At 41.2% G+C, this 24857-nt stretch overlaps 1 protein-coding gene across 1 annotated transcript in view; it reads left to right on the plus strand.

Annotated features, from left to right (window-relative positions):
• Positions 1-24857, plus strand: part of MON2 (MON2 homolog, regulator of endosome-to-Golgi trafficking) — a gene marked incomplete in the record, with an annotated part of 2751369 nt that overhangs the window by 2519147 nt on the left and 207365 nt on the right. The window contains 2 exon segments of the mRNA XM_044088289.1: positions 4156-4216; positions 15913-16036. Of these exon segments, the coding sequence (XP_043944224.1) occupies positions 4156-4216; positions 15913-16036 (185 nt within the window).

Raw genomic sequence — 24857 nt, forward strand, 5'->3', positions numbered from 1 at the left:
AACACTGCAGTTGTGAGCTGTGATCCATGACTATGAACTGCAATCTGGAAAGGCAGTATACAAGACATAGTGTGCAGAGTGCATTTATGCCCTTGTGCATGACTTCTATGAGTCTGAGAGCCTGTCTTAATGGGTAGTAATTACCAGTAAGCTGGTTTGGTCAGTTGATGTTGAAGAGCTAGATCAGATAACTTGTGTCACAGCATAAGGTTAAAGTCACCTTGACAAGATTTCTCCTTTAAATCCTGCAGTGCAGGTAGCTTTGGATAAACTGTAGTAGATGATTGGATGAAGGATGGAATACAGGCAGACACTGTAATAATAACTTATTTTTGCATTACTCACTTGACTGAATTTGAACCACCTACAAGCCCACAGTACATTTTTCTTAGAGCCAGAGTAAATGATGCGTTTCCAACTCTTAGTCTAGAACAGGTCCATTTCTGTCAGTGTTGAAGAACTGTAAATAATCTAGAACCCTGGAGGTTTAAAATTGTGGCATTTTTAACCACAATGTCATGTAGCAAATGTTTGGTTTACGAGTCTGAACCCAGGATTGAGGGATTCCTGCATATTGCATAGTCTCTGAGGATTTAAGTAGGCAAGGGAAAGACCACAGAAAAGGGAGGTGAAAACAGAGGTTTCAATATGTACCACACACATTGATAAGCCAGAACTTTAACTGAAAGTGTTTTTTTTTCCATCAGGGATCAAGCCCTCCTTGATCCCCAGTAGCCCTCCTTAAATAAATATACTAACTCTATAGTCCCACAGCTGTGAGGTAAATGCCTTGTAATGTGCAATTTTCTCTTACATTCCACCTCTGTAATGTTAAAACAAAAGTCACATTGCATCTTCAGTTCAAATATGCCATGAAGCAGGGTAAGCCATTTGGAAACGCACAATTGATAATCCCATGCATGTAAAAAAAAAAAAAAAAAGAAAACATTTAAATACCCAAGTCAGAGTTTCAGCATTGTTTCTACCAAAACCCTACAAACAAATGTAAATTCCTGAAAATGGCAAATATGGGTCAGCATTAGTTCTGCCAGCTTACCTGGATGCATTTAAGATGCATGTTATTGGGTCCTCGTTCTCACAGATAATAGTGCACAGAGGAGGAGCTAGAACATAAAAGAACAATGCCCTCATTGCTGGGATGTCAGAGAAGACGCAAGCAAACCCCATATGTCTGCCAGGGTGATGGCCTCTATGGAGTTGGGAGAGGCTTAATGGTTTTCAGGCACAGGAGTAAAATACATACAAAAAATACTGCTGCAGTGTAACTACTTTTGTTACTTTTGTGGGGGCACCCCTGTACCCCACATGTCAGGTATTCACCTCTTCCTGGTAACCTCTCAATATGTTAACTCCAATATTGTACCAAGTTGTAGTAATGGGTAAAGATGATTTTTTATGAAAATCAGCTTACTTCTACTCCAGAGCTGTATGACTTTACAGTTAGAACTGTTGGAGATGAGGAGTGTGTAAATCATTTATTTAAAGTGCACCTATTCATTGCTTTTCAGTGTACAGATTATTACTATTCAGAATTGTCCACTTTGTACTTTTTGTGTCAAGTTTTAGCAAGGTAAGGTTCATTGACTCATTAGGATTCGTAAGCATTGAATACAGAGGTGTAGTACAATCCGAACAGTAAAACAGCATAGTAACAGATTACTAGACACTGGAATAAAAATAAGCTTTTAGAAGACCAATGTTAGATAATGGAGAATAACAGCAAGGGTGCAGCTGAAGCAGATTGTAGTGGTTTGTATGGGAAGACACTGAAGTGAATGGGCAAGATCATTCTTAAAAGAGGTAATTCTGACAGGTTGCAGAAACCTGGCTTATTGAGTCCAACTGGCTAACAGCTTCACTCACAGAGAATCAGATGTGTCACATAACTGATTTTGAATGTTGCTTAGTTATACTAACTTCAAGATTCATAGGTCCATAGATTAGTACTAGGTTAACTGCCCTTGTGAGCCATTGTAAGCCTAGCCTATTATCCCGTGTGAGACCCAAACCCTGAACCTTGTATTTGTAAGGCAAACACCTTAACCATTAGGCCACCCTTTGAAATACAGTTCACTTAAAACCAGTTTTTTTCCTATTTCTTTGAGGCAGCACAGCTTGTATGTTAGAAGGATTACATTGCAGGGTATGTCTTTGGAGGCAAGTAGATGTGACTGTAGCTAGGCCTCTTTAATGTACTGCAGTGGTAGAAAAGAATAAGTGCAGATGCAAGGAATACAATTTGAATGTAACCACACTGCTAAGCAGTAATGTAGTGATCCAGAGACCCTTTATTTAAGGGGAGGTGCAGGGTAAGAAGATAGGAAAAAAATAGCAACCAGAACCGGAAATAAAAGGAAGACTTCCTGATTCCTTCTCTAACCACATATCTAAACTTTGGAATACACTACCTCAAACAGTAATTAATTGCATCAGTACAACTAAATATTAACATCTACTTAAGGAACACCTAATGAACAACTGGATGTGCTCCTGCACAAACCCAGGCTGAATATACTGTCTCAGCCATATAGCTCTACCAGGTCAAATTATCACATTTGATCTCTCTTTGTCCCTTCCCTCTAATTACTAGCATGAATTGACACAAGTCCTGCCCCCCCTTCTCACTTTCTTGCATATCATGCTCTTTACCACTGTTGAGTTTAAGCACTGATCTTTTTACAGCTGGTAATACTCTACAAGAATATGTTTATTCCCTATGTGAAATCACTGCATGTATTAAATAAGTTACTACTGCTCTCTGATCTAAGTAATGCCACTGTCTTATGTAGGCTAGAAACCTATATAGTGTAACTTTTTCTCTGGCTATGTTAAAATACTGTAGTTACTTGAAATGTTACTGTTTTAAATATGGTTATGTTACTGTTATATATGGTTTTGTAAATTTCTTTTTGGAGCTTTTCTCCCCAGGCCTCCACTGACAATGAGCCCTTGGCCCAGACGGACCTTCCAGGTAAACAAATGTAAAATAAATAAAATAGAAAGAAATAAAGGAATTATAGGAAATTGTAAACTAAAGAGACAGTACCCCGTTGTGCGAAAGTTTAACCTGCTCCATCTTTGCTGAGTACTATCAGTAACTCAATACAACTGTAAGGGCTAGGCAGACAAAGAAAGTGGTTAATGGAAAAGTTTCACTAAACAAGCTGAAATTAAGTTCATTACAAAATCTGTAGTCTTATTGCCATAAGTTGTTTCTAAATTTATAGCATAAAGATTTGTTCACTTGTATATAGGATGACTTTCTCAGACATTTTTTAATACTGCAGGTGGCATGTGTAATACTAATCAAATGCCTGAGGGTCTGTTTGGTGCAGTGTTGTTCTGCAAAATAAAGTAAGAATACACTATGCTTAGCTCAGTGGCATAGACAAATAAAGCCCTGACTACAGCCTGTGTTACCTAGGTTCATCTATCAGCTTGTGCCTCTGGAAGAGTTGGAAGGTGAGAATGGGGTGGGCCCATCTTGGGGAGAAGAGTAGGCAGAGCCAAATGTGGGCTGCCGCATTCCCTCAGAGGAGGGACAGAAATGCCCCATCACCCACTGGTGGGGTTAGACCATTAAAAGGGTACTCCACTGGGTTGCAGGCAAGGGCACAGAATAACCTCATGGGTTTCTAAATGATGGTCCCCTTGGGACAGCTCTCACTTTAGCACTGGGTGGAATCACCAGCATGGGAATTAATTGGGCTGTGTCCTGTTTGGTGAAGGGTGGTTGATAGTCAGCAGGTGTGGGGACAACAAGCACACAGGGTTTATGATATTTGGTGAATTTTTACATTTTTTTATACCAGTTGCTTACACTCACCCTTGGTTTACTTCGTGCATTGACAGAAGAAAGAAAGAAAAATAACTCAGTTTGGTTATGATTGTAGAATTTTGGAGTAAAATATCTATATCTCTATATATTTTTAATACTTCAGCAGCTTTCCATGAAGTCTAAACATTACATTGTATCCTTGTGCTAAATGGCTTAATGTTTGAAAATCTGACGAGATTGGATGAGAGCATTGAAATCAAAGGAAACAATGAAACTAGTTATTGTAATTCACCTGTGTTTGAAGCCTTTATTTTTCTGATTTCACTAATCTGTTGGAATCAATTCATGTTTTGCAGCCCCGCTCCAGATAATCTCTCCATACAGGAGTTCCAGAAGAATGAGTCTGTAGATGTTGAGGTACGTACTGTTTTATGTGACTAGAGGTTAGTGTGTTACTGAGAAGTAAAAGTGGAAATTTGAAATTGTAAAATTAATGGTGTGAAGTCCTTCATTGTGGTGTACTCAAAGCTGAGATTCTGAAATACTAGTTTGGTTTACTTCATGGGTTTCTTTTTCAGTAAGAAGCTGAGATCCCTCATAAAATCCTCCAAAGCTAGTTACAAAAATAAAATTGCCAAAGATTCCAAAGACAACCACAAGGCATTCTATAGCTATGTCAAGAATCTAAATGGCAATGCTCAGATCTGCTCTGAGCTACAACAGAATGGCATTAAATATATTGATCCCAAGGATATTTCCAATATCCTGGCAGATCGATTCAGTGCAAACTTCACCCCCCTCTCACCCCCTAAAGGGCCTATCTCAATACTGAAAGATTGCCAGATTCCAGTAATAACAGCCACACAGTAAAAAATGCACTCTCCAAAGCTAAGAATACAGCATCCATGGGATCAGATGACATCCCAGGATGTGTACTACATGAACTACAAAATGAACTGGCACCTCACCTAAGTGTCATGTTTAATCATACCCTCACCTCAGATTTCGTGCCCACTGAGTGGTGCACAGCTACAGTTATTCCACTCCACAAGGGGGGATCCACCCTGGATCCCGGGAACTACCGCCCCATCAGTCTGATGAGCCTGATATGCAAGGCCATGGAACATATTATCATGGAACTTATAAACAAAGACATTGGCAACCATCAAACACTGGACCCCATGCAGTTTGGGTTTGTGAAGGGCTGAGCTTGTCTCCTGAACCTGATTGACTTCTTTGAATCAGTCTCCAGAGCCGTGGGCAAGGGTAAGGTGGTCCACGTAGTCCATCTGGACCTCGCCAAGGCCTTTGACACCATACTCCACTCTGGAATCATAGATAAACTTACTAAGCTGGGCATTAATCCCTGTGTCACTCAGTGGGTTGCCAACTGGCTTACTGACAGAACCCATACTGTAAAAGTAGCCGACTCCAAATCCAGCTACAGAAAAGTGACAAGTGGAGTATCTCAGGGTTCAGTCCTGGGACCGCTCTTGTTTGGCATCTACTTCTCTGAAGTACAGGACAACACTAAGGGACTCTGGCTAACAAAGTTTGCAGATGACAGCAAACTGGGAGCCATTATTGAATCCCCAAATGATGTGGATATTCTACAGAAGGGCCTTACAGAGACAGATGCTTGGTGCCAGAGCCATGGGCTCAAGCTCAGTGCCAAAAAATGTATAGTTATCCCCTTTGGGAAAAAAACATGTACCCATGAATAACCACATAAGTGGCAGTACACTAAACACCGCGTGTGATAAGGGACTTGGGGACAAAGGTGGACAGTGGTCTCACCTTCGATAACCACATTGCCACAACAGTCAGGAAATCCTTCTATGTGGCACACGTCATCACTAAGGGCTTTTCATCCAGAAAAAAAGGAGGTCATTGTCCCCTGTACTCATCCCTCATTAAACCCATTGTAGAATACAACACCCCATTTGGTATGTACCTCTCAAGACATCTGCAACAACTGGAAAGGCCTCAGAAATACCTCACTAAAAGAATCACAGGCCTAAAGCAGATGCCCTATGCTGACCGTCTAAAAAAACTCCACCTATACTCTGTCGCATATTGTCTACTCAGAGGCGATCTCTGCTTAACATTCAAGGTCATGTCAAACCCAGAGCTGTTGGACATGCTACACTTAAAGAAATCCCAATCCCTCAGAGACACACACTGCAAGGAGCTAAACATTGTCATCACAATGAACAAAACATGCTGGAGGGATAGGTTCCTGACCCAGAGACTCCCCAGACTCTGGAATAGACTGCCCATACATGTCAAGCAGAGTGCCTCTTTGGCCCTCTTCAAAAGGAACCTTGATGATTGGATGGAAGATAGGAAATTCACCCCAGGGATCATGTCAGTCACCCTGCTAGACAGGGGTCCAGGGAAGTAAATACTGTGGGAAGAAATAGACAGGGAATTGTTATGGCTAGGCTTGTATGGGCCCTAGGGCCGATAGCCTAGTACCAACATATGAACCTATGAAGGACTCACTGTGCTGTAATGCAATCAAATAGGTTTTGTTAAGGCAATGAGCAGAATGCTAGCCTGTTAGTGCAGCAAATTAAATTCTGTGTGAGATACCATTAGCTCTTATTCAAATCATTTCTTGAGTAGAAGCTGATTGCAATGAATGATGGTACAAAGTATTGTGAGGTGATAGTTACTGGTGGAGGCTGATTTTTTTTTTCCAACATACCATTTGTAGTCATTCTCAGTGATTTAGGGATGCTCCCATTGTTTACATATTGTTTCCATTCATGAGGAAAGGTTTGTGGGAATGCACATATTTAGTTGTTCAGGGTGATTAATCATTTGACCTGGCCTAGTGGCATGCCAGGACATAAACCAGTGGCAAGCAGTAGTACCAGCAGCAAAACATGACTTATTGTATCCAAGAGTAGCTGTTAGTGAATGTAATGTGCACCAGCCACACATATTTTTAACTATGGTTGTCATTTAGAGATTTTTTTTTCCTATGACAGAATTTGTTCTGCCTGATACACAGTGTTATTTAGCAAATATGTGCACTCTAAAAGCATCAAATTAATAAAAAAAGGAAAAAAATATATATACCAACACACGGTCACTGAAATGGTGTAAAATACAACTTCTAATAGGTAAACAGACTAGAATCTCAGCAAAACCTGCCTTCTAAGGGTTCACAGTATTATCCTACCTTAAATGGTATGTGGATTTCTAGGCACTGTAAAACTACCTAGTAGTATCTAGCAGAATTATAACTGTAAATGTAGTATCAGCCGAACAAGTATGTAGACAGCAAGAGATTAGTGCTTGGAGATAAGAGTATAGTAAAGTCAGTGTGTACTGCCTGAGACAGTGCTGACAAAGAGGTGTATAATGTTTGAAGGTAGCTTTGATGGCTGACTGTTGCAGACCATTTGTTTGGTCATAATACAGGCAGGTTACTCAAGGCTGACGTATTGCCCAGAACAAAAATTTGCTTTGGTCTGAACATGCAGATGAACTTGCTCAGGACATCCAGGAGCATTATCCCTGTAAACAGATGTACATGTATTGCCATGTCCGGTTTTCCCAGGTCATTTTACAGTGCAAACAGGGTCACCTGTAAGAGTAACTATGACTGGAAAGTTTAATGGTTGCAGCTTCCTTAGTACTTCAGGATGGTAATTGCGGGACAGAATTAGCTAGTAAACACTTTTGAATATTAATTTACCATAGGCAAGTATAACGGTAGAACCACAGGGAAAAGTAGCTGTGCTGTGTGTTAAATAGTCCTGTGATCATTTTCTACTGTGTTGTATATCATATTATACAGTGTCAGTCACCTGTATTCTGAAGGGCACCTCAGTGCTCTAATGTCGTACAGTGAATTCTTCTGCAGTATACTTGGTAACAACCCCCTGACTGTGCAGAATATTGTTCATACGGTCCTGTTGACCCAGTTCTGCTGGATAAGTGACATGGATTTTATAGTGCAACAGAAACAGTTATATATGATAGGGTTTGTAAAGCTGTTTTGTTTGTGCTCATGGAAGAGCAGGCATGTGGCATCATAAAGGCATACTGATTTAAGAGATTGTATGTAATGGGAGCTTGTGTACTATGTTGCTGAATGATGGTATTCTGGTAACCTGCTGTGTGATTTTCTAGGGTACATTTACTTCCCTGTCTAGCTTCCATCTTTCCACGGCCCTATGTGTATGTGTATGTGTGCATATGGCATATACTTCATGGATGGACTGGTGTGGGTTTTCATAAATGCGGATACATCTCAAGTGTTTCGCAGTATTAGGTTATATAAACATCAACAGTACAGTATTCTTGCCATGTTTTACTTTCTGTAGTGTGTTGTTGCCAGGAGTACCTCTTCAGCTTGTGTGTTTGCAGAGTGGTATAGTCATCATCTGCACTGTGATGTTGGTGTTGTTTATAGTTGTGTCGTTGATGGCTATCTTGTCTAGACACTTCCCTTTGTTTTGTTCAACTTAACTGCCTTTTTTGTCGTCATGATTTCCATTGTATGAAAGGTTGTGCAGAGGTGGTTTGTACAATACCAGTGCTGTACCATAGCAGCTTTATGTATGTACTTATTGTCTCGCTCTAGTGTTAACTTGGCTGGCAAACAACACTTGTTATTTTTAGCATGTCAGCCCAATACAGATGTGACACGGACTTGATGCAAAGCTTTCGCATTCAGAGCAAACATTTGGATGTGGGGGAAATTCACAGGCCTCAAACCGGCATAATTCTGGGTGAAGGTATCTATTACAGTATATTCCTAGCTTAACAGACTACCTTTCTTTTTGTTTTGGAGCTTTTTGGCCCCTTGGTTGAGTGTGTTTTTTCTCATGCAGCTCTTGTGGTATTTAGAGTATAAGACCTCTGCCATCCTAAGCAAACTACAAATCATGACACATCAGTACTACATTGTGAGGTTAACTGCTAAAACTCTTCACTTTATTTGGTTTAGCTCATGATGCAGAACCGACATCGTGCTGTTGCACTTTTTCTCTAGCTCGCACTTAAATTGATATAGTACCTAGAGTCAGTGATGGCATTAAATATTGAGCACAAGAGGATGAAAGAGGCTTGGAAATTCAGTAGCCACATTGATGTTCTTCATCTCACATTGCTGCAGTCCTTACTTATGGGGGTAGTCCGCTGTCCTCGGTCGGCCCGAATACCAAAGTATTAGGCTGACGTCGGTCATGGGCGCTTAGTTCTGACATCAGAGCGTCAGGGTATAAAGGCGCATGACCGACGTCATATCCTCAGTCTTTTTTGCTGCATGGTCCGATGCAGAAGCAGCGTTGCAAGTGCCGTTCGGCGTTCTGAAATTTTTCGTTTTCGGAGTTTCAGACCGATACCAAGTTGGCTAAGTACCCGTTGGGGAATATTTTTGTTTTTCTTGCCTCAGTTACTTACGGATGTCAGAAAAAGTGAATAATTGTATTTCTTGTGGGAAACAGATACCGCATAGGGATTACCACTCGCTTTGTATTCCTTGTTTGGGACCGGAGCACGACGTAGTCGGGTGTCGGTTTTGTGCTAGGTTTAATAAGCGCACTGTAAAATGGAGGTTAGATTGCTAGGTTAGTCTTTGGCAAGAGGTGTAATTATAATATGCCGCCGGATGTTCCGCCTGCTTCTACTAAGAAGCGCAAAGACAAATCTTTAAAGCCTAGGCAGGATGATTCGTCCGTTTGGACGCCGGCCTTTAGAAGCTACAGCTGAACAGGTGGATCCGGCTGAAGTTTCTGTTGAATCCCAGGGGGAAACTTTGATTTTACAGGATGTGGCCTCTCAGGAGGCAGGTCAGGCTGAAGGGGCCTCTCAGGTTACTATTCTCCCTTCTATGCCTAAGGTGGTTAGGCCTTCTGCTACTGTTTCTAAGGCTCCTTCTAAGGGCAGGTCTGTCTTGCCTTCCTCTGGTGTCAGTTCTGGTTCTTCAGGGTCTGTGCCTAAAAAGCACATGCTTAAAATGGCAGAGGATTTGATTACTTTAATTAGAGGTTCTATTCCCCCTCCTGATAAAAGGCCCAGGATGGAGCCAGAGTTGGAAAGTTTGGGGCAGGCCCCAGATGATTCAGAGTCTTCTGCCGAAGACATTCAAGATTTCCTCCTTACTCTGATTCTGATGCTGAGGATTCCACTCCTTCTGCTTCTCCTCCAGAGGATTTTTCATTTTCAGAAACTCTGCATTCCATGAGGGAGCATTTTCAGTGGGAGGGACAGGATTACTCTGATTCACGGAAGAGACTTAGGGAGTTCTTGTTTTTACCACAGCATAGACCCTTAGCTATACCTCCGGTTTTGGATGTTGTTTCGATGTTTTTCGAAGCTTCCCTTAATCCAGATTCTGTGCCTCCTGCCCCAGTTAAACCGGACAGGTATTACAGGGTGCCTGAGGCTCATAAATATCTGTATGAGTGTCCCAGGGCAGACCCAGAAACTATTAGTCAGGGGCCTAAGGGTGTTAGAGCCTCTGTTGTTAAGAATCCGGTTCCTCTGGATAAGGAAGCTAGAGCTTTGGATAGATGGGGTAAGAAGGTGTATACCTCTTCTACTTTAGCAATGAGAGCTTTGAACTGCCAGTTTCATATGTTGAAGTATCAGTATGTTGAAGTATCAGAATTTCCTCCTTTCTCAGCTAAGGTCTAAAGTAGATGCTTTAGCAGAGGGCATAGAGTGTAAAGAATTGCAGGATTTAGTGCATGTTTCTGAACAGGTGGGTAAGCACTCTTTGCAATGTGGTTTTGATGCTTTACAGGCTTCTTCCAGGGTGGCTGCCACTGGTTCAGTTATTCGTAGGCACGCCTGGCTTAAGGATCAGAATTTGTCTGAGCATGTTAAGTCTAGAATTCTGGATGCCCCTTTACAGTCTGAAGTTTTGTTTGGTCCTCCTGTGGAGTCAGTCTTAAAGAAAATGGAAGACAAGGCTAAGTCTATGCAGACTGTTAAAGATTTTTGCAGGTACAACCTCCAAAGTTTAGTAGAAATTGGCCTACTAAGGGGTGGACGCCTTCTTCTGATTCTCAGTCTAGGGGTAGATCTAGACGTGGTAGGGGCAGAGCTCAGAGTACTTTCAGGCCGAGACAATGGAGTTCGCCTGCTCAATCTGCTGGTGAGGGCAGGGGCCAGTCCTTTCGTAAACAGGCCCAATGACCTACATTTTCAGCTGCCAGATTCTTCTTGCCTGGCAGCTCCTTTAGGAGGAAAGTTGGCTCTTTTCAAGCAAAACTGGCATTTAGTCACCCAGGACAAATGGGTATTGGACATTATAAACCGAGGTTGCAAGTTCTATTTCCATACCATGCCTTCTTTCAAAGGCATGCCAGACGTCCCTCCGCGGCAAAGGATAGAGGCTCGCAGACAAATTTCTTTACTTCTTCAACTAGGAGCTATACAGCCAGTTCCTCTGTCAGAAGTGAGCCTAGGATTTTATTCTTGCCTGTTTCTAGTTCCAAAGAAAGGGAACACGTGGAGACCAATTTTGGATTTATCTCTCCTCAACACTTACCTGGACATTCCAAGGTTCAAGATGCTGACTTTACAACAACTTTTACCTCTGTTGGGAAAAGATCACTGGATGGTTACTCTGGACCTCAAAGAGGCTTACCTTCATGTTCCTATCAGGCCCAGTTGCAGGAGGTACCTGCGTTTTCGTGCTGGAAATTTACATTATCAGTTCTCTGCATTGCCCTTTGACTTATCTACTGCGCCCAGAGTGTTCACAAAGGTTCTGGCTCCAGTGATAACATTTTTCAGACTAAGAGGAATACAGATTTATCCTTATTTGGATGATTGCCTGATTATTGCACAAGAAAAGGACGAACTTCTTCATCATCTACAGTATGTGATGGCAGTGTTAAGATGCCTAGGGTATTCTGTGAACGAAACAAAGTCCAGTCTAGTACCCTCTCAGGACATGTGCTTTCTGGGTGTGAGACTGAATACAGCTTCCCAGATGGCCTTTTTGACCCCGGACAAACAAAGAAGCCTTTCTCTTTATTTCCATCAAATGTCTCTATGGTCCAGGCTGACTGCAAGGACAGTCCTTCAAGCCTTGGGGTTCATGGCATCTTGTATTCTGGTGCTTCCCAATGCCAAATTGCATATGAGGAAGCTTCAATGGTATCTCAAAAATGTATGGACACAGCACTGCCAAGATCTAGACACTGTCATTCAGATAATACCTTGCATTCGGAAGGAGTTTTTGTGGTGGGCTCAGGAATGTCACCTAAACAAGGGACTCTCTGTGACCCGGCCAGAGGCGAGTCAAATTCTAACGACAGATGCCTCGGACAAGGCTTGGGGAGCACACTTCAATGGAAAATGGGTGCAAAACACGTGGCCTGTCAAACTCCAACATTTGCATATAAACTTGAAGGAAATGTTAGCAGTCCAGTTTGCATTGATGGCTTTCAAAGATTTACTTCACCCAGGGCAGGTGTTGATTCAAACAGACAACACTACTGCCATGTGGTACATCAACAAGCAGGGGGGAACCCATTCTTACCCTCTTTGCAGGCAAGCGATGATTCTGTGGGAAACTGCTCTCAATCTACACCTCAATCTTCAGGCAAGGTTTCTACCAGGAGCACAGAACTCCTTAGCAGATGTATTGAGCAGACAAATAGTGGATCCTCACGAATGGAAATTGGATCCTCATGCATTTCAACAGTTGACAGTGTTATGGGGAACTCCAGACATAGATCTGTTCGCTTCTCCACTAAATTACCAGTTGCCAAAGTTTTGCACAAAAATGTTTCATCACACAGCTTGGAAGGTGGACGCTCTATCATTCAGTTGGAACAATCTGCATGTATATGCCTTTCCACCTCTGCCTCTTCTTCCCAAGGTACTCTTTAAGGCCAGACAAGACAAGCCAACCATGATTTTGATAGCACCGGATTGGCCTCGACAACACTGGTACCCACTACTGAGGAGCTTAGTACGAGAACCTCCATGGCCTCTGCCTTTGATTCCGCACCTTTTGTCACAAGAGGACAGTCACTTCCTCAATGTCAAGATTCAGTCTCTACATCTAACAGCCTGGCATATTCTGTTTTAGACTCTGGAGGGTCTCAGCTTCCACAACAAGTTTTAAATGTTATTTTGGAGGCCAGGAGGCCTAGTACCAGGAAAGTTTACGCTGATAAATGGAGGAGATTTTTTATTTGGAGCAAAGGAAAGGACTTTGATGTCTCCAAACCTGATTTAAGTGTTGCTCTTCAATATCTTACTGAGTTGTTGGACAAGGGTTTGTCTTTCTCCTCAATAAAGGTCCATGCTGCAGCCATTTCTGCTCACTATGATTGTGACCCTCCTTTGTTCTCTCATCCTTGGTTTAAGCAATTTCTTAGACGGGCAAAGAATATAAGACCCCACGAGAGCTCCTACTCCTGCTTGGGATCTCAATTTTGTGTTGGAAAAACTTACTCTACAACCTTTTGAGCCTGCAGCTACTGCCGAGTTAAAGTATTTGTCATGGAAAACTGCTTTTTTGTTGGCCATTACCTCTGCAAGAAGGGTTTCTGAATTACAGGCCCTCATGGCAGTGGAGCCTTTCCTGATTTTTCATAAGGATAGGGTATCTTTGCGTACTAATCCTTCCTTTATGCCTAAGGTGGTTTCTAGTGTGGCCTTAAATCAAACTATTCATTTGCCTACTTTTTATGCAAACCCCAAAATAAAGGGGAGAAAATTTTGCATACTTTGGATATTCACAGGCAGTTGCGTTATTATTTGAGTAGAACCAAAGAGTTCAGACAGTCTCAGCAATTGTTTGTTTCTTTTGCTTTGGGTTCACTGGGTAAACCTGTTTCGAAACAAACTATTTCTAAATGGATTGGGTTTTGTATTTCTTTCTGTTATTCCCATCATGGTAAGGAGATTCCTGCTGGAATCAGGCCTCATTCCACTAGGGCTACTGCTACTTCTATGGCCTTTCTAAGGGGTAGCTACAAAGACATTTTGGAGGCAGCTACTTGGAGTTCAGTGCATACCTTTTCTAAACATTACCACCTTCCTCTTTATTCTAAGTCTAGGGCTGGATTTGCCACTGCAATTTTACAGGGCATTTTAGCGGCCCCTAATGCTTTATGATTTTTACCATCCTCCCTTTCCCGTTGCTTTGGGATTCTACCCATAAGTAAGGACTGCAGCAATGTGAGATGAAGAACATAGTACAGTTTTGTACCTACCATAAATGTAGATGTTCGAAGATCCACATTGCTGCAGTCCAATTTACCCTCCCTCCTTCCCCTCTGTAGTTAGACTTGGTGTTATTGGGCATGTTTTTGGGAGGTATTCTGTTTTAGGCTGTGGCCTTTCTGGTTTGGCCTTCTGACATCTGGGGCAAGAAAAGACTGAGGATATGACGTCGGTCATGCGCCTTTATACCCTGACGCTCTGATGTCAGAACTAAGCGCCCATGACCGACATCAGCCTAATACTTTGGTATTCGGGCCGACCGAGGACAGCGGACTACCCCCATAAGTAAGGACTGCAGCAATGTGGATCTTCGAACATCTACATTTATGGTAGGTACAAAACTGTACTTTATATATAATTTGAAGTTAACTGTTCAGTGTACTAGGTGCCACTCTTTTTTGCAGTTAACCTTTTCCCAGATGTGTTGCTCAAGTTGTGACAATTCATAGAAACCATATGTAAACCTCTGTGTAAAACCTGCATATTTTTTTGTTGGTGCAGAAGAAAGCATTTCCTTAGAAATATATTTTCTCTATTCCAGGTTGTACAGCTTATCAGCACAGAAATACTGCCGTATGCAAATTTTATTCCTAAAGATAATCCAAAAAGAGAATACACTGTGCCTCCACACAACAGCAAAATGACGAAAAATAGAATGAAAGGCACACCACGACAATTGAAGCAAACCACAGAATCTTTATTGTCAGTAAGCGCTTTCACGTCCAATATGACGCTTCTTCAGACTTTAAAAACAGACTCACAAAACATTCATTAAGTAGTCTTAGTCCTCTCATTCATTATATATATAGACCAATAAAATCATTAGACTAATTAATGCAAATTACATCTAAAAATTTTTACTCTAAAAGTTTTAAAAACTAACATATTAACTAATTCATAAAAACATACCTATAAAAATATATTTATAAAAAGTATTTATAAAAAGTATATACATGTGTAAAAAATATATATGTTTAAAAAATATATATATATGAATATGTATGTAAATAAATGTATCTATATATATCAATAAGAATGATGTGCTTAAAAAACATATGAATATAAGAATGTACATAAAGAAAATAGTGTCTTAGGGGTCTGTCCTTAAGGAACGGTTTCAGGGAGACCCTGTCATTTAAACCATGCCCATTGTCAGCTTGTTATTTAATTATCCACCTATTTTCTTCCTTCTCGGTGAAATTATTTACATTTCCCAGTCTCTCTGTAGTATGTATGAGTTCTAGGACCAAAAACTTAAACCTATGTGTAGTATCTCTTTGGAGTACATGTCTAGCAATGGCATTAGTTTCATTCTCCCTACTTATAGCATAGATATGCTCCCTGATCCTTTCCCTTAACGTCCTATTGATTTTACCTACGTAGAAATCTCCACATTTTTGACAAATCCCTAAATATACTACATATCTGGAGGTGCAACTAACATAAAAATCAAATTCGTATCTAATGTGAGTATCTGGATGTTCAAATACATTAGTGCTCAAGATGTATTGACATTGATTGCAATTATAACAGGGAAAGGTGCCTTTCTTAATGGAGAGAAGTCTATTGGTTTCATTACGTTCATAACATAGCAGCCTTTTTAAGGACTTAGTATTTTTATAACTAAAACTCGGCTGCTGGCCTACTAATTTACTAATTCCTTCATTTGATGTTAGGATTCCCCCTTGGAAATTCAGTAGCCACATTGTTATATATAAATTGAAGTTAACTGTTCAGTGTACTAGGTGCCACTCTTTTTTGCAGTTAACCTTTTCCCAGATGTGTTGTTCAAGTTGTGACAATTCATAGAAACCATATGTAAACCTCTGTGTAAAACCTGCATATTTTTTTGTTGGTGCAGAAGAAAGCATTTCCTTAGAAATATATTTTCTCTATTCCAGGTTGTACAGCTTATCAGCACAGAAATACTGCCTTATGCAAATTTTATTCCTAAAGAGTTTGTTGGTCAGATAATGAGTATGCTGAACAAAGGATCAATCCATTCTCAGTCATCTTCATTTACAGGTATGCATCTTACTGTTGTAAACATCTTTATGCCATAGAAAAATTATGAGTAGCATTAATTCATGTATGTGTCACCACACTAAATGTTTAGTTCCATTTCTGATAGAAGTTGTTAATACAGTTAAGGATTTAAGGTATTTTTCTGTTATGGTAATGATGTTTTTGAAACTCAAATGCCAATGTACACTACACAAACAGAATGATATTTTCAAGTTTTTTTTCAGAAGTGTGGCATGTTGTTCTGATTTTCCAAGGATACTGTGTCCCTACATTATCTGCTATGAGCTTTGACATTTCAGCCGTTCTGCCTTAAGAGGCATTTGCTTTGGTCTGAGTGTATGCCTTCTTATAGCAACTGTGCTGATGGTGAGAGACTTTATGGCTGCAGTTTGTTTTAAATCAACAGTCTGTGGTGTTGTGAAGGGTGTACCTCAGTATTTAAGAGAAAACACCATCTTGAACTGTGTCTTATCTGACTGTGACCCATAGAAATTTTCTACTTCCTCAATCTATGAGCAGGTCTCCTTTGGGAATATCAAATGTCATTTGTGCATTTCTGTACGTAACTATTCCATTTAAATAATTAATATGTTACCACACTCTTGTTTCTTTTCTTAAAAGCATCCTTTTAGCTTTTAAATCTAACAAACAGAATTGATTTGGCTTTCACTCTTAAGTGTCCCATTGAAGTCTGTCTCTCTTATTTTCATTCATTATATTTCAGATTAAATTATATCTCCATTTGTATGTCATATTGTGTTAGCATCAGTTATGTCACATGTAGTGAAATAAATATCTTCCATTAAATGCAATGTGTCCTACAACACACAACTCCCTGTGTACACTTGCCTTTCACCTCACTGTGTGATTTCTTCTTCCCTAAACCTTCAAAGTAGTACTTAATTGTACACATTATTCCATTCACCTTACTGATAATGTAGTCTCTGTAAATTGTAGTGCTCAGCTGTATTCTAAAATGTAATTATCTTTGAGTTGTGAAACAGCATCACTGACACACGGCTGGAGTACTGTAGAAAATCATTGTATTCATTAATCTTTTAATTTAATGTATTTTTCCATACAGAAAGTAGGCTAAGGTATAGCCAGGTAATTATTACTATCTGCAGCAATGTGTGGTACACACACACACACACACACACACACACACACACACACCTACACACACACACACACACACACACAGACACACACACACACACACACACACACACACACACCTTACCTACACACACACACACACACACACACACACCTACCTACTCTCTGTGCAGCTGTCTGCGATGGCTTGGGATGCAGTTGTACAACACTCTTGAATCCTGTAACCATCTTACATTCCATCAGTGCAAAATATAGTAACAGACAAGCTGAGCAAGACCAGGACAGATTGTCATGAATGAAATTGAATGAGGGGGATGTTCTAGTTTTTGATCCAGTTATGGAGAACAACACCTTTCAAGACAGATAACTGAACAAATTCTGCTCTTGGGCTCATTGCAAGCAAGCCTGGAAAACGGACTGATTTTCTTTCCTGTGATCGGGAATGTTTATGCATTTCCACCCTTTCCACTGATATCCAATGTGATTATGAAGATTCAGAAGGACTGTTCAAAAGTTATTGTGGTGACTCCATTTTTGTCCCAGGAAACTGGTTGTTCTCCCTATGAAACTGACCAAGAGCAATTACTACAAGCTTCCTCACAGACTGGACCTACTTACACACAAGAGGGGGTAGGTATTTTCATACAACCCACTCTTAAGCAACTTCAGCTAACTGCCTGGATGATTCAGATTTGATTCCTTTTAGGCATCTCTTCTGTGAGGTTTTGCAGCAAGTACTAAAGGAGACCAGAAAACCTGCTACTATAACATCTTATATGAGCAAGTGGAAAATATTTTTTTGTTGATGCCTAACCAATAACTAGGGCCCTATCAGAGATTATCCACCTATGGTTCTGAAATATCTGTGCAACTTATTTTCCTTTGCCTTGTCTTACACCTCTTTCAAGGTACATCTTATGATCATTTCAGCATATCCTTCCATGGATCCTCCTCTTTCTTCTCTGTTTTTGGTAAACAGTTTCTTAAGGAGGGGGGGTTGTGTAGTAGATCTCATGGAAAATGGGTAGTTCATTCCTGGGATCTTAACTTTGTGCTGGAATAGTTAACTAGGCTACATTTTGAAGCAGCTTATCGGGGTGATTTAAGGTTCTTTCCCTGGAAGGACTGTTCGTATTGCTGTGACATCTATATGAAGAGCATCTAAATTGCAAGGTCGCATGGTGGGTGAACCCTATCTAGTCTGTCATAGACCTAAAGTCTCATTAAGAACAAATTCTTCATTTATCCCCAGAGTTGTTTCAGTGTTTACTTTGACTCAAGCCATCAGTCTGCCAGTGTTCTGTCCAAACCCTCAGAACCAAGGAAAAAGGATTCTACATACTCTGGACATGCATAGGCTGCTCAGGTACCACCTTAACAGAACTAAGTCTCTTAGAAAAGTAGATCAGTTATTTATTTTTTTATGGTGGGCCTAAGTAAGGGCAACCTGTGTCAAAACAGACTATTTCAAGATGGTTGTCCTTAGCTATTGCCTTCTGGTTATACTCACCATGGTAAATCAGTTCTAGTAACATTCTGCTAGAGCCTTGGCATGTACAGTGTCATATTGGAAATGGGTTTATTCTAGACATTCTAGAGGCAGCAACTTGGTCATCTGAACATACTTTTATACTTTTAAAAAGCATTACTGACATCGCAGTGGTGCAGCAGTAGTGTTGTCGCCTCACAGCAAGAGGTTCTTCGGTTCAATTCTCGGCTGGGGTGCCTTCTGTGCAGAGTCTGCATGTCCGCCCTGCATTCGTGTGAGTTTCCTCCGGCTGCTGCAGTTTTCTCCCATGTCACAAAGACATGTGTCTGGAGCATTTCTCCCTGGGCCTCCCCTCAAAATTGGCTTTGTTCCTAGTTGGACTTTCCCGTTAAACAAATATTAAATAAATAAAATTACAAACTGGATTCTTTTGCCATATCCAGGACCGGCTTTGCTGGGACCATTCTCCATAGTACAGTTGTGTAAGTTGCACTTACCATAACAGTTGATGTTCAAGTTCCTCACTGTTAGAGTAGCCATAGCCACCTACCATTCCCCAACTTCTTTGTGTAGTTAGTTGTGAGGATGTGTAGATGTTAATCATATTGATCACTGCTACAGTAGCCTTAGCTATATGAGGGTTTATCCTGCCAAGGATATAACAACTGGCCAACTTCCAAACTTTCTGGGCATCTCCCACGAACTCAGACTGTTAAGCAGCGTGATCTGAGCTGCCTAAAACACAGGTTTGAGTGCCAAGCCCTTCAGAGCTTTTCTACCATTAAAGAGAGTGCTTCACTGTGAGCATTCAAAGATCGATGGTCTGCTTGTGCTGTTCCTTTCCAGGGCAGATAAGTTCCCAATGGAGAAAAACCTTCCATATTTTAATTTATTATTTAAATATACTTTCCTGGTTACGAAAATTGTTTTTCATCTAGGAGTTTGTGTTTTAATAGACCATCATGAGACTTAACTGTACTTTCAATCAGGAATGCACTTTTTTCCCTCTCAGTTTTAAAATTATGTAAAAGTAGTTGTAAACATTTTTTCTGTGTAGTAACTGTGTTTATTTTACTTTTGGGTGAAAGTGACTTTTTGCAACTTTGTTATGGTTTCCCTGGGAAAGCAGCACCATTTGTAGCTTGCCCATGGAGCAAACTACTGGCTCCAAGGTAGGTCCTTCTTCCAGCCACAAAAAGAAAAACAAAAAGTTAAGCAAACAGGCTTTGCCGCAACAGTAGGCAAGTAGTTTACCTCAGCCACAGGTGGGTGGCTGCTATAACTTAAGCAGGCTCCACAGACCACTCATCTTTTATCCCGGATCCTTTTAGTGTAGTATGTAGCAGCTACAGCCACAGTGGACTGGGGGTTATTCACATCCTCTGCGGCTTTTGGGGTCCCCTCAGTGGGCAAGGGAGAACCACTCCTGTTAATCCTGGGAGAGGGAACAGGGAAGTGTTCCCTGTTTAGTCAGAATGTTGTGCCCACCCCTAGGGAAGCTCCTGCTGCTATTGGCAACTTTGTTGGACCTATTTTTCCTGTTAAAAACAAACAGAAAACTAAGCATGTATCTGCACCTGTTCAGATTTCCTTGATCAGTAGTAGTTTACTAGATCTTGTTCAGAGTCTAATGCAGGCTATTGACCCTTCTTTATAAGGTGGTTTCTGATAAATGAAAAAAAAAGGGATGCCTCTTATCCTGAATAAATGAAAGTTTCTGAATCTGGACAGAAAAATGAAGGGACATATGCAGAGATTTCCCTCAGATTTCAGATTCAGAAGAGAGCACAGAATCTGGTTCTCCCTATGGAAGTTTCTTTTTCTCTGAAACTCTTTACAGAATGTGTCACTGTTTTCAGTGGTAGAACAATGAGGTTTCTTAGTCCCTCAAAAATACTATGAGCTGATGCAAATGGAATTTCCAGAACCTTCACCCATTCCTCCATTGCTGTCAGCATTGATGGAGGTGTATGTCACTGCCTCAATTTTCTTGATTATCTACCCCTAAAAGGCAGATAAAGTTCCTCAGTCTTTTAAGTTTTTATGCACTCATCCCAAACCTGACCCAGCAGCTATAGCTTTAGTTAATTCTCTTGCTGCTAAACATTTAGTTAATTCCAATCCTGTAATTTCTGACAAGTATGGGAAAATAACTGATAAGTATGGGAAAAAGTGTATGCTTCTGCAACTTAGATTTTCAGAATGTTAAATTGCCATGCTCATATCTTAAAGTTTATTCAAATTGTGAAAATATGAGGAATGTTTTGTCTGCAATTTCTTCTTGTGAAGTAAAATCTGCTTTAAATGGTTTAGTTTCTTCCAGCTCAGTCCACGACTGCCCTTCCTCCCACCAACTGTCACCCAGGTCATCCACACAGCTGTATTGGATCTGTCTTGGGGTGCATGGACGGACATCACAACAGTTAAAGGCCAGTAGTCACCCAAGGAGATAACGATGCACAGCACTGTCAAGGAAATGAAGGCTTTTATCCCAGCCCTTCAGTTGTTCTCACACCTCTGGAAACCATGCCTACTCAGGATTTTCTCAAGGGGGCAAGCAGGTCCTAGCAGCTGTGCAGGCTAGCTCTGATGGCATGGGAGCATGCAATAAAAGCAAATCTGTCCCTACAGGCCATTTACCTGCTGTCAGCATACAGTGTTCTTGCAGATTCACTAAGTTGGTCCATAGAAGGGGGAGGTCAAATAAACTCATTTGCTCCTCTCAGAACACACACATCAAGCTGTTTTACTCCAGGACAGCTTGTCCTGAGGTCTGCATCACAGACGCCATGTCCTTCTACTGGAGTGAAAAGTTCCTCTATGCCCCCCCTCCAAACCCAGAGGTCCTCCTGAAGATCTAAAAGGATAAACCAAAAATCTTGCTATGGACTCCTTTTGACCTAGGTAGAGTTTGATGTCCTTACATATCACTGTTGCAGTATTCTTTACATAAGGGATCTCCTGCCAAGGATAGCCCAACATCCAAACAATATACGAAAGCCTTAAAACTTATAGACATTGTACATTGCACATATGCTCTCCATACAAGGCACAGGGCATAAAGGTGATGTATGGGCATACATATGTCAGAACTTATTTCCTGCCAGTCCGAATGCCTTTATTGAATGCTCCTTTTCTGTGCTGATTACTGTGCCATCTTTCAGGTAAGTGTCTAGTTTGGGTTTCTTATCTCGTTCTGTTTTTAGTTTTTGTGAGTTTACGTGTCATCCAAAAAGGGAAAATGTCAGTGTGGGAGGCATATTCCCTATAAAGATTGTCATGAACAGTGCCTGTTCTGTTTGGGTGCTTCTGATGACCATACACAGTGTTTTGTCTGCCAAGCATTTGTCGCTAAGACTCTAAGTAGTTGTCTCTCCTCCTTATCCATGTAACTGGAAAACCAGTGTCTAAAATTGTTGGCACAAGGTCCTGTGGTGGAGTCTTCCCATCCTAAAGGTCAGTTGCCTGCCAAGAAAAAGGTCAGAAAACTCAAGTCTGATTCGGCTGCTGTCCAGCCTCTCCTGGACATCTCTCTCAAACCTCGTAAAAGCCCAGAGGATTGTCTGGTTGTTGCCATGGAATCCTCTGTTGCAGCCCTGTCACAGGTGGGCATAGCTCCAACTTCTTGCTTGTCCTTGGAAACTTTAGAGATGTCTGCTCTTTTGACGTTGGGGGGGTACCTCAGCCAATTATAGCTGAAGGACCGAGGGGGATACCAAAGATTCTAGTTTAGGAGGAGATTCCTGCTGCTTTGGTTGAGTGTCAGCAGGGGTCTGAACCTCCTAGGGTTTTCAGGCTGACGTCCCTCAAAGTCATCATCATCATCCGCCTTCTTTTTTCTACATTGAGTCAGGGTATCATGTTAACTTCACCAACTCTCTTGATTCAGTGCCACACTCCTGCCTGACTGTTGCAGATCTTCTCATACATAGTCCATCCACCTCTGTGTTGGACATCCTCGTTTCTTCCTGTCTGTCCCAAGTCTTCTTCAACAAATTGACATATTCTTTTCTGCACGTCTGAACCACAGTAATATGTTCTCTTTGATCTTTTCTGCAATTGGAGCTATTTTGTCTTCTGCTGTTGTGTCCTCATTTCTTCGTCTGTCCCACATTATGCATTATACCACCCTTCTCAGCCACTTCATTTCCATCACTTGTAGTTTCCTCATTTGCCCTACCTTTACTGCCCAGGTTTCTGTACCATGTAGTAGTACTGGTCACATCACTGTCTTGTACACCTTACTTTTCAGCTTCTTTAGCATTATAGACTACACCTGAAACTCTATGCAATTAGTTGCAGCTCGTCTGATTCTAGCTTTGACTTATTATTCAGACTTCCCTTCTATTCAGCCACCCCTCCCAGATACTTGAAGCTATTAACCTGTTCAACTGTCTTCCCTTCTATTTCAGTTCTCAGCTTCTTCTGATTTCCCCAGTTTGCTGCCATTACCACTGTCTTTTCTGTGCTTAGTTTCATCCCATGTGTCTTCATTTTTGCATTCCATTCCCCTATCCTTTGCTGAAGTTCATGTTCAGAGTTTGCCTATAATGCCGCGTTGTCTGTGTGCAGCAACTTTGTTGATCTGTCCTCAAAAGAAGAAACAAAAAACAAACATATTCTCCCTGTTGTTAAAGATCCCCTTCATGAATGGCAGAATTTTACCCTGAGGTTATTTTATACTTTAATGGCCTTGAAGCCTCATCAGGGAGTCTCTGTGCCTGTCCCTCTCTGGTCATCTACTCCTCTTAAGAAGCCCAGGGAGTAGGAGTCCTCTGAAAAGGATTTGGATTCTGGGGACAAGTCTTTGGCATACTCTACTCGGATCCCTTCTCCTTTGGATTATGGGTGTGAGAAAGAGGATTCTGTTCATCCAGATTCTCCTTTAGAAGAAATCTCTTTTGGGGACACGGTTTCTTGCATGATGGAATATTTTAAATGGGACGGTTCTCAGGATTCTGATATTCAAAGGCGGTATTATGAACTCCTCCAGATGGAGTCCCCAAACCCGCTGCTGTTCCTTCAGTTTTGGTTGCCCTCTTAGATACCTTTTCAGCAGCCTCTGACAGATTTTACAAAGAGTCTGATATTTGTCAATTTTTGTATAAATGTCCTTCTGCTGATCCTTCTGTAATGTCTGTCTCTTCTGACAAACTTTCTAAGCTTTTGCATGCTTCTAAATTACTTCCTTCAGACAAAGACATTAGAGCCATGGAATGTTTAGGCAAAAAGGTCTCTACTGCTACCACACTGGCTTTTAGGGCTATCGATTACCAGACTCATATGACCATATGTTTTTTAGCCCTTCTTTCTCAGGCAATTCTGATTCAGAAGGAAAGGTGTCAGCCCTTTCTTTATTGGGTTCTACCTCTTAAATGGCGTGTTATTGTATTAAGTGTAATTTTGATATAGTTGATGGTTCTTCTAGGGCTGCTGCATTTGGTTCTGTTTTGAAGTGTTCACTGTGACTTCATCTTCATCCTTTATATGATGACAAAACTAAATTGTTAGATGCTCCTTTTGATAATAAAAACCTTTTTGGCTGTGCTGCTGAACTTCTTAAGTCCCACCAAAATAAGGCCAAGGCCTTGCAGGAATTGAAACATATTTTTGTTTCTTCCGTCCCTAAGTTTCAGAGGAAGCATCCTTCCAAATTTGCCTTTCTTCGCAGACAGTCTCGCCCTCCACCTAAAGGTAAAAAGTGTTCTAGGCAGGTACCCCAGCTGAGTCTAGTCAGACACCTGCTTCTCAGAAGCTTCCTTTTCAGGTCACACCAAGTTCCATCTGACTGCTTCCCCTAGGCCAGGTTTTCCTGTCCCTTCCCAATTGGTTAAGGGTCACTCAAGACTCTTGATGTTTGACAGTTATCTGCCAGGGATATTTCATGATGTAGAAATCCCTTCAACCATTTCTGGGTATCCCTAATCCACCACAAGAACATCTTCCTTTCTTCAAGCCCTTCTGGCTCAGGGCACCATTCGGTTTGTACCCCCTACCCAGGAAAGGAAAGCCTTCTATTCCAGGATGTTCCTGGTTCCCTGGAAGGAAGGCACCTAGAGACCCATTCTGGACCTTACTCAGCTCAACAGCTTTCTTAAAGGTCCCCTCCTTTCAGCTGTTACCCCTCAAACCATGTTCCCTCGTCTTCCCCAGGCCTTCTTTGTAACTTTGGACCTCAAGGTTGCCTGCCTTCATATCCCAATACATTCCCTT

This window comes from Protopterus annectens, chromosome 11.part0 (genome assembly GCF_019279795.1).
Source record: "Protopterus annectens isolate FY-2018-M chromosome 11.part0, PAN1.0, whole genome shotgun sequence".
Classification (NCBI taxonomy): Eukaryota; Metazoa; Chordata; order Ceratodontiformes; family Protopteridae; genus Protopterus; species Protopterus annectens.